Consider the following 11,467-nt stretch of genomic DNA (forward strand, 5'->3'; position numbering starts at 1 on the left):
GCTATTGTTTAATTCCTCGCATATACAAATAATGACATGAAGAAAACACAGATAATGGAAATGAAGAAGGTATTGTTAATCCGCTATAACTTTTCCCATGCGTCACGATTCATTTTTAAACAAATTAAGTTAAAATATAGAGTGAAACGAACATCGATGTGTATATGTTACAGTTCAAGTTGATTCTCAGTTAGAGTTGACTTTTCCTAGTTCGAGTCAACTCCAACAGAAACGAGCAGTAAAAGTTGATTTGAAAAATTTAAATCAACTTTTACTAGTTGAAGTTGACTCTTCCTAACTCTTTTTAGTAAAAGTAGATTATACAATTTATATGAGTATAATCTCACGTGCATTTTTGATGAGTGTGCGTCTCTTTGTTTTGACCGTTTCAACTACTTATTAGTCCAGAGGTAACGTCGCCCCCGTTAGTTAAATTATTCTGATTCGATTTTTTTGCACAAACTTACTCAAACAAATACATCCTTATAACAAATACACAGTGTCAGGCGGTACCGCGGTCAAAAAATTGTTTAACCAACTTTTGTTAACCAAATTCACAAAAATAATTCTTATCTACTCTACCTCATATTTTTATTGTGTCAAAATTGTAAATATAGATAGCAGTACATGAAGGGTTTAAAGTGTGCCTGAAGTAATAATGTATTTTAAATGGGATTTACTTTTTCGCACTGTTTTTTAGCACACTTTCATATAATCAAATATCCTTAACTTTCGCCTTGTCATGGTGATGACATGTGAGCAATAAATTACAAAAAAAGTTTGACAGTTTTGTGGTTTGACAGAAGTTTGAATTTTTAAATGTCAAAGTTATAAAAAATTGTAAAATAGGAATGTATTCCAGTGACGAAGAGTTGCAGTTGTTTTATTTGTTTTTTGGTAGATAAAATATTATAGTAAACTGTGCGTGAAGTACTTTTTGCGCACTTAGGCGATGTATAGCACTCGGCCCGCTCCTGCTCTAAACATCGCGTGCGTGCGCAAAAAGCATACTTCACGCACTGTTTTATAAATAACTAAGTATTCCACTCCGGACAAATTTTTTTAGGTTATTTTGGTCATTCGGAGCAAAAAAGATCTCTTGTGATTTTTCTCTAAAATTGATAGTTTTCGAGTTATACGCGATTTAAAATTTGAAAAATGCGAAATGACCATTTTTAAGGCTTAATAACTCGATTAAAAACTATTATTATGAAAGTCACCTAATCAAAGTTTAAAGCTACAATATCTTGAAGAAATTTTTGTCATTATTTTATTACTAAGCTGTTATTTTTAATTATCAACAATGAGCGCTAAAAGCGTATCGAGTCGGCCGTCAATGTGAGTGCGAGTAAGATCCTCCATTCCGACCGTCCAATGGTGCATCTCAGTCGCACTCACATTGACAGCCACCTCAATACGCTCCTAGCGCTCATTGTTAATAATTAAAAATAACAGCTTAGTAATACAATAATGACAAATATTTCTTCAGTCCTTGTAGGGGGGTCGTTAAAATTTGATTTGGTGACTTTCTGACTTTCATAATAATAATTTTTTAACTGAGTTATTAAGCCTTGAAAATGGTCATTTTCGCATTTTTCAAATTTTAAATCGCGTATAACTCAAGAACAATAAATTTTACAGAAAAATCACAAAAGACCTCTTTTGCTCCGAATGACCCAAATGATGTAAAAAAATGTCCGAAGTGAATTTTTTTTGTGAATTTGTTTAAAAAAAATTGTTTAAACAATTTTTCGATTACGGTACCACCCGACACCCTGTGGATTCGTTATAAGGACCTCTTTTTGAATAAGTTTGTGCAAAAGAATCGAACTGGAATAATTTACCTAACGGGGGCGACGATACAGCTTGGACTATAAATATCACGATTTGAACATAATATACAGTAACATTTAATATCCAGAATCGGTTGTTTGTGTGAATCAACTTTTACTAAATGGCATTGGGAAGAGTATACTTTAACTAGTTGGAGTCTACTTTTACTAGTAAATGTTGAATAAAAATCTTCATTTTATATTTTAATCAACTTTTACTAAAACCAGCCGTTTGAGTCGACTCGAACTAGGAAAAGTCAACTCCAACTGGATAATCAACTTGAACTGTAACATTATATACAATTTGTATACTATATACTACACACATCGGCGTACATTTCACTTTATATTTTGACTTAATTTGTTTGAAAATGAATCGTGACGCATGGGGAAAGTTATAGCGGACGAACTATATAGATCACAATAATTAAGAATACACAGACTTAACAATGAATATGCAACATTATTGTACAGAAGATCAAGCGCCATTCCAAAATGATATTGAAACTAATGGTTAATTAATTAGTAATTATTATTAATATTAAAGAATCTAAAAAACAAAAAAGGCCTCTTCCACTTCGGACGTCGCTATCTAAATCCAGTGGAAGTCGAAACATCAATAAAATCGTTGTTCAAGTTAAATTGTGGCTTATTTCCTAATTAGAATAGTAAAATACATAATGTTACAAAGAAATAGCTTCAGAAAAATAAAGTTAACACTCATGAAAACAGAAAATAAATGAAGGTCAATAAACTAACAGAAAAAGGATTGTATACAGGGTGTTTCATTAATAATTGTCCATATAGTAACTGGAGAAACCTTAGCACAAAATACGAAGATTTAACCTAAAACACTTAAATAAAATGTGGTTCCTTACTGAGTTACAGGGTGTTTTATCTAAAAATTTAAAAACTATTTTTGCTCAGCATTTTAAAACTATTCGACGTATCCTTTTTATACTTGGCAGAAAGTGCGACTACTATACACCCTACTAAATTATGATAAACAAACGTTTCTAGCTACTACCAGAAGCGTACGACAGGGGATAGTGAATGGTTGACCCTTCTCAAATTCTACGCTACTGGAAGAATTACTATTTTAGTGCCATTTTTAGATCTCCAATACTTTCTACGTAAATAATATACTCATCATTGGTAACGATAAAATCATTAGTTTTCGAGATATTTGAAGTTAAATATGAAACGGCACGGTTATTTTGAATCATTTATATGATTCATATGATTAAAATTTAAAAATTATTTGGATCCGGTACTTTAAAACTATTTGGCGTATCCTTATCATACTTGGCAGAAAGTGTAGGTACTGTACACCCTACTAAATTAAGATAAATAAACGTTTCTAGCTACTGCCAGAGGCGTACGACAGGGGATAGTATCTGATTGACCCTTCCCAAATTCTACGCCACTGACGAAATTGCTATTTTAGTGTAATTTTTTGATTTTCCAATACTTTTTATGTCAATAATGTACTCTCATTCGTAACGATAAAATGATTAGTTTTCGAGATATTTTAAATTAAAAATGAAGCGACACAATACATTAATCAAAATATCCGTGTCGTTTTCATTTTTAACTTCAAAGATCTCGAAAACTAATGACTTTATCGTTACGAATGAAAAGTATATTATTTTCATAAAAGAGAATCCAAAATTTGAACTAAAATAGCAATTCCGCCAGTGACGTAGAATTTGGAAAGGGTCAACCATTCACTTTCCCCCGTCGTACGCCTCTGGTAATACCCAGAAACGTTTGTTTAACATAATTTAGTAGTTTGTACACTACATATACTTCCTGCCAAGTATGAAAATGATACGTCAAATAGTTTTAAAATGCTGAGCAAAAATAGTTTTTAAATTTTTAGATAAAACACCCTGTAACTCAGTAAGGAACCATATTTTATTTAAATGTTTTAGGTTAAATCTTCGTATTTGTGCTAAGGTTTCTCCAGTTACTATATGGCCAATTATTAATGAAACACCCTGTATAAACGAAACAAATTAAATACCTACGGGCCGGTTGTTCGAACGCTAATCAACAATGATCATTATTAAATATTTAATTACTGTCACCAAAACTGTCAATGTCAACTTTGTTTGGGTTGCTGAAAACATAATTAATTACAATTATGAGATTTATTATTAATTATGTTAATAATTATTGTTATATTAATTGATTATAGTCTCAGAATTGTAATTAATTATGTTTTAACAATTGACATTGACAGTAATTAATTATTTGATAATGATCATTGTTGATTAGCGTTCGAACAACCGGCCCTACATGGAATGGACCGACAAGGAATTTGAACAGGGGCAATATTTTTTAATGATAACAACGGAAGAAGGAAAACACTGTATAAATTTGAATAGGTAGAGAGATTTAAATATTTGGGGACTAAATTTTCGAGTAAACCAAGTACCTATCCATAATGGTAAAAAATACTAAAGTAAGGAAATTATTGCATGCATGCATTCAATAGAATACTCAGAAGCAAAAATAAATCGAAAGCAGCTGAATCAAGGACTTATAAAACTAATAAGACATCAGAAAGGTGGACTATGATAAAAACTGAGCTATTAATGTTACAAATATAGGAAAGCAAAACTACGTCGAAGGTTATTTGACGGAAAAATGATAAATAATCAGTGGACACGAAGAACAAACACAGAGTTAGAAGAATTATATAAAGAGCATAATATAATTGGTGTGGTAAAAAGAGCACAAAGATGGTTAGGACATGTCCAAAGAATGACCCAAGTTAAATGCCTAGGACCAGATGGAGGCCTGAAGTTAATGATGGCCTGAGGTATCTCAATGTAGGAAATTGGAAAGAACAAACAGGAATGAAGGAAGTTTGTGTCATAGAAGTGTATGTAAGTAATGTTTTCTTTGTTTTTATTGTTTATATTTATTGTATAATCATAATATATCAATTAAATGCGAAAACTGTAATTTTTATTTTCCATCACAAAGGTATTTAAATGAAATTACAAAATGTATTTCAAAACAAGCTACACACATTTAATATTATGGTCAAAATTTAGTATTGATTTAATTAACTTTTAAATTTTAGATTTATTATAATACTTTTCTGTTTAGGTTTACTTCATTATAAGTGTACGTGTACGAAGAGTTTGACAAAAGTTTTACGTTGTGTAAAATGTTGTTTAAAATTTGGTGAAGGCACCAACTAAATTTTTTTTTTAATTGCCGGATGCGCCAGGTAACAAAATCTCGAGTGTTGATTTAGCATACATTTCAAAACAGATAGCTGTAATTTGTGTTGCATAAGTTGCATTCTTTAGCGTTGACGTGTTGGGAAAGGATAGGCTATTCAGCCAACAATGCAATGACAGGTATCTTAATTTTTAGGGTTATGTGATTTTCGACTGAAAAGTAATTTTCTTTTCTCGGTCTGTATTTATGGAATGAATTATTGAAATAAACGAAAAATATGGCAGATAAAGTTCCAATAAAATTAGGGGGAACAGATTACACCCAAGTGTTCATTGCAGTTTTTGTCATAGTTATAACTTTGGGTATGTACCAACATATGGATATGTTTTATTAAAATTTATGACAAAGGTAGCCACTAAGATATTGTATGGTTACTGTTGAATAAATATACATAATGTAACCTTCTCTTTACTAAATTTTCTTTTAGTTCTAATTGCTCTTTACAAAAGAAGGAAGAGTTCTCGCCAGGGAATACTTTTAACTGGTATCTGTGACAGTGGAAAAACTTTAATATTTTCCCAACTAATTCACAATAAGCATATTCAAACGCACACGTCAATTAAAGAAAATGTTGCAAACTATATAAGTAACAATGTAAGTAAACATATTTACAAAATATTAATACAGTAGGTATACTCTTTCTATAACGAACAGGTGTGAGGGGCATTGCGAGATTTCGCTTATAACGAGGTGTTACAATTAGGTGTCCCATGAAATTCATCTTAAACTATAACACATCTAACGAGGCATATTTGGTTATAATGAGGGAAATGAGATTGAAAAACATGTTTCTTTACCTCTTTTTGGCGCTGTGATGGCTATAAATAAATACCCCAGCTGCCTGTATACAGATATGCCTAAAATCTGTGTGCTTATCGAGGCCAGTGATATAATAAACTCCACCACCTGTCAAATTCTTCCTTTTTATCCACCAACTGTTTTTCAAAAGAGCCATTCAAACAATGTTTAGCATCTTTTATTGCTCGTAATGGTTTCACTAGAGGAAGTTAATGTTTTAGAAAACTACATATTCATATTATGTATGCACAATATTATTGTTGTCTGATATAACGAAATCGGCTTATAACGAGGTAATTAGTCTGCCATTTCAGTTCTCGTTATAGAGGGAGTCTACTGTAGCATTAGAAATTTCGTAGAAAACGTTTCTCTTCTGTATCATAAGCTTTTGTGTTGTTTCGAGTGATCTAACACATGTAGTGGGAAGTTAAAATTTCTGCTTGCAGTAAAATTTCTCCAAATTCTCACTTTTCTTTCCAATATGTAAAAGCTTATACATAAGCCTTATATATACATATAATTTTGTCATTTTATTTTTAAGCAATATAAATACTAATATAATATTTCAGGAAGTTCTGAGGATCATCGATATCCCTGGGCATGAACGTTTAAGAGACAAATTTTTTGAACAATACAAAGAAATCACTAAAGGTATTGTGTATGTAGTGGACTCTAATACCATTACCCAAGATATAAGGGATGCTGCAGAATTTTTGTACAATATGCTAGTCGATCCTGTTGTTATTAAAAATAAACCCAAATTGTTGATTTTATGCAATAAACAAGACTACACTTTTGCTAAGGGAGGATCTGCGGTGAAGGCTATTTTTGAAAAAGAATTGTAAGTATTTAGAAAATTATACTAATTACTATATTTACTGTAATTACTATACTGCCTTACTAAAAGAGGGTAACTATACTTTTTTTTGAAAAATGTGATATGAATGTCTTTTCATTAAATACACCTTCATAGATGCTCCAAAGCCACATAGAAACTGTACTTCATAATAAATTAGACCATACAGTAATAGAAAAAATATAAAGAATCTTTCAACCCATTGGTATCTCATTAAAAAAAATCTGAAACAATATAAATTACAGATACCCACTTTTGGCTTAGTAGGTCAGTATATTAGTTGTGTTTAAGTAGGGTTCGAAAATTTCATGATATTTATATTCATCATTCTCTTTGCCTTATCCCTATCTTGGGTCATATCAATATTAATCCCCTTTAGCAACATGTCCTGCCTAAGCATCTTCTGAACATTTTGCAATTAAATTTCATCGCTGCAACTATGGTAGGCATTCTCCACTGAGTAGAATCATTCTGAATGGAAATAGAATAGACTTTGATTTGTTGCTGTGCGCTTCCGAACACAATTGTAGACAATGTGTAAAAAAATGTTTGTAATTTAGGTGAATTGTTATGTGCTTTATCTTATTTTAATATTTGTTTTTTCTATATGGCTGCATCGCCAATTTTTGTCATATTCTCTATATTTATGTTTAATGTATCACTAGATAATAATTATTGTAATATTTTATGTATATATATTTAATTGGGTGGTATCCCGCCAATAGATAAATAAATAAACATTGAACATGGTCAAACCATCTTCTGTGCTCTCTCATTTTAGCATCAATTGGTACCACACCTAGACTTCCCCTAATATACTCATTTTTAATTTTATCCTTTTTTGTTACTCCATCATCCATCTAAGTATTCTCATTTCTACCACATGCATTAGTTGTTCTTTTTTCTTTTTCACTGCGCAACATTCAGTTCCGTACATCATAGCCAGTCTTATGACTGTTTTACAGAATTTTTCCCCAATTCTCCTACATGCATCTCCATCTATTTCTCCATTACTCTATAATACCGATCCTAGGTACTTAAAACTATTGCTTTTCACAATCATTTCAGCATCCAAAGATATCATTTTATTTGTAGTAACTCCATTCCAAGTCTCTTTCACTATTTCCTACTAACATCATCAGCATACATTAAACACCATGGAATGTTACCCTGTAGTTTTGCTGTTATCTGCTCCAAAACTAATGAGAATAAATACGGACTAAGCACTGAGCCTTGGTGCAATCCTATTTTCACATGAAATTTTTCAGTCTCTCCTACTCCTGTCCTAACACTAGGCGGTACTCACTCATACATATTCATTGATCAGATAATTATATTGGCATCAACTTTGAAGTCCCAGCTACAAAGTATAGCACTTTTCTTACATAAAATTTGCAGCTCGGTTTTCTGATGTGTTCAGAATTTCTCTGTGAGTTACAGTTCGTGAGAAAAAGTGTTTCATGGGTTCTACATGGGATCATTATTTATTCGTTGTTCGGTTAACTATATTGGCATCAACTTTGGAGTCTCAGCGTCAAATTGTAGATATACATCCCCGATCCCACCTTCGAACCCTGTTCCTAAGCTTTTCATGTGTGTATATTGTATTGTGGTCACCGTTTATACTCTTTTTTTTTTTTGTAGAAATACCCTTCGTATTACAAAATCCAATCAACTTGAATCAGTGGATCCTAAGATGAAAAAGACAGCCTTACTAGGAGATCCTGAAGAAGACTTTGATTTTGCGGCCTTGCCATTGAAAGTTGACATTGCTGAAAGTTATGCATATCACAAAAACGGCACTGTTGATATTGATGGATTGAAAAAGTGGCTTGCTCATCATATCTAATTTACTGATTGATTGAATTTAGAGATCAATTTTTTTTGTAATTTAATTTTTGTTTTAGCAAAGATTTTGTACTTTTTTTAATTATTTATTGTTGTGGCCCAAAATAAAAGATATGAGTTAATTATTATATAATTTTGTTTTTTATATTGGAAATAGATTATCAAAAGGTTTCCTGGTCACTAAAGGATGAAGGCAACGATGCTGTGTATCGCCAGTATTGTTCAATACATACATTGACGAAGCCCTGAAACAGTGGAAGAAGAAGTGTAATAGAATGCAACTACCAATAGGAGATACAAAGATCTTAAGTATATGGCAAGTAAACTAATAAGAGGATTGTAGAAAATGGGGTCTGAAGGTGAATATCAAGAAAAACAATATCTATGCGTAGGAAGGGAAGAAACAGAGAACCTTAACCTGGAACAGGAGACAATAATTGCAAGCTGCAATGAATACATATATCCGGGAATAAAACTAAGGAGTACAGGATCAAACGAAGAAAATGTTAAAGAAAGGATAGTAAAGGGAAGATAGTTGATAGGAGCCCAGAATTCGGTACTGTGACAACTAAGAAATAAAGTTACAAAACATTTTTTAATATTTTTTTATTTTCTATGAACAGGTCGAGTTATAAATATAATTATAAATTTAACAAAAAAAAATTCATAAATATGGATGATTCAGAACAGGCACATTTATACAATAGATTTCCTTTTAGACATAAACACTGACACTTAATGTTGTTAAAATGCGTTTGAAATTGAACTGATCCAAGAAAATATTATTTTAGGACAATATACAATGATGAGTCAGCGAATAACCAGTAAAATATTGGAAAAGATGGAAAATATAATATGTTGTGATATAGAAAGAGATGAAACTAGTAGAGGTGAGAAATTATCAATAGAAACATAGATAATTTACATTATGCTGATAGTTCCCCACCTTTAGACTTATCGGAGTCAAACTGTTACAGTGGAGTTGTCAAACTCCTCCGATACATCTAAAGGTGGGAAACTATGGATGTAATGTAAATTTATAGATTTCTATCGCTAAATTTCCTACTTCTACTAGTTTTACCTCCTTTTATGCCACAACTTATTTATTCCAATATTCTACAAGTCTTGTGAGTTAGCATGATGTTCTCGAATGACAGACAACGAATGTGACGTCATACTGCTATTTTATAAAGTTATGTAACTCTAAATACACTCTCTTCAGTAGAGAAATTCATTTAAAACTGATCATGTTAGTTATTAATTTTTTTGCTGGCAAAAAATGACATGACAAAAAGACAGCTCTAAATACATACTTCACAAAAAGAAAAAAAAATACCTATTAATAAAAAAAACACAAGATAAAATAATTTGCTCTGAAAAATGAAAATATCTCGAAAACTAATAAATTTGGGCATAGGGAATGTTATATAAAAATTAAAGTACGTTAATTTTACTTTTCAATAATGATATAAAATACAGGGTGTTCCATTTAACATTACTGAGAAAATAATGTACTTGCGTTTTGACTCACCCTGTATCTGATATAAAGAAAATTAGCAATATCAATAATTCTTAAAAATTTTGACAATAAATAAAAAAATATGGCATTAATAAACCAATGCTGTTGTGCTTATTTTTATTTATACAGGGAGTTGAACTTGTTACGATTTTCATACAAAATTGGTTATAACTTTGTAAATACCCTGTATAACATTACAAACCTTTATATTTTTGTGATGGAGAAGTTAACAGGATTTCGAATATAAAATAAAATATAGGGTGTTCCATTTAAAAAAACATAAGTTAGGTCTGCCACTGTGTTATCGAACACCCTGTAACATTCTAATTAATTTTGTAATATGAAGCTCAAAGGTGGCTAAAATTTTTGTTATTAACTTTTATTGCTATCTATTACTATAGCGGAGCTATTGAGCTTTACCCTACTAATCAATCATCCTGTATAGATTGGTAGAGTAATAATTACTCGTCATGAATTATTTATCTTAAATGTTTCAAGTTAGTTCCTAGTTTAATTTTTACTATTTAGATACCTTACAAAATGGATTTTATCCTTAGTTATAAATTTTTATATCTAAACTGTATTTGGACAATTTTGGTTAGTATTACAACCCAAACTCACTGTATCACTGAATAAGTGCAAGAATTGGTCAAAACTGAAGAAATGAAGATTATTACTCGCCATTTATATTTAAAGTAGCATTGGGGTTCTGTCCTAGAGCAGCAGAATAGGTGAAATTTTTCTTCATTGCCCTCTCCTCATCGGAGGCTGGCGACCATCAACTATAAAGTTCTTCTCTATCTTGTACTAATTATATATAATTGTGCTGGTCTTCCTGATGTCGAGCCATTGACTTAAGTTTCGCAGCTTCTTCTTCGGATGCCTCGTCTTCCTTAGATCCATCCTTCAACGAGCAGGTGCAGAGTACCATACTTATCATTTCTAAAGGTATGGCCAAAACATGCTGCTTTTCTTCGCTTAACTGTTGTCAATATTTGCTTATCTTTACGCATTTTCTCCAACACTCAATAATTTAACATTCTCTTGATCGATATTTTGAATAATCGCTGGTACAACCACATCTCAAAAGAATCCAGGTGACATGGTTTTTGCCTTTAATGTCCATCTCCCAACTCCGCACAACGGCGTAGATAGTATGTAGTATTTAATTGCACGCCATCGGGTAGTGGAATTAGCTAGTGAAATTAATCATTATCACAATGTTTATCGACATTACAAATGCAAATGTTTATCGACATAGTGTCGTCATTGTACCAATTTAAATAATGCAATTTTTGGCGTTTTCACGAATGAAATTATCCATGACATTTGCAGGAATAAAAAAACATGCAAAAC

At 31.5% G+C, this 11,467-nt stretch overlaps 1 protein-coding gene across 1 annotated transcript; it reads left to right on the forward strand.

The window, feature by feature from the left end:
- The first annotated feature begins 5,187 nt into the window (after positions 1 to 5,187).
- On the forward strand, positions 5,188 to 8,725 carry LOC114336527 (signal recognition particle receptor subunit beta). Its single transcript, XM_028286925.2, has 4 exons — positions 5,188 to 5,392; positions 5,518 to 5,684; positions 6,458 to 6,729; positions 8,389 to 8,725. Exons 1-4 carry the CDS (start codon positions 5,308 to 5,310, stop codon positions 8,591 to 8,593), a joined length of 729 nt encoding a protein of 242 aa, XP_028142726.2. The 5' UTR covers positions 5,188 to 5,307; the 3' UTR covers positions 8,594 to 8,725.
- The last annotated feature ends 2,742 nt before the right edge of the window (positions 8,726 to 11,467 follow it).

The sequence above is a fragment of the Diabrotica virgifera genome, chromosome 5 (genome assembly GCF_917563875.1).
Source record: "Diabrotica virgifera virgifera chromosome 5, PGI_DIABVI_V3a".
In the NCBI taxonomy this organism is placed as follows: domain Eukaryota; kingdom Metazoa; phylum Arthropoda; class Insecta; order Coleoptera; family Chrysomelidae; genus Diabrotica; species Diabrotica virgifera.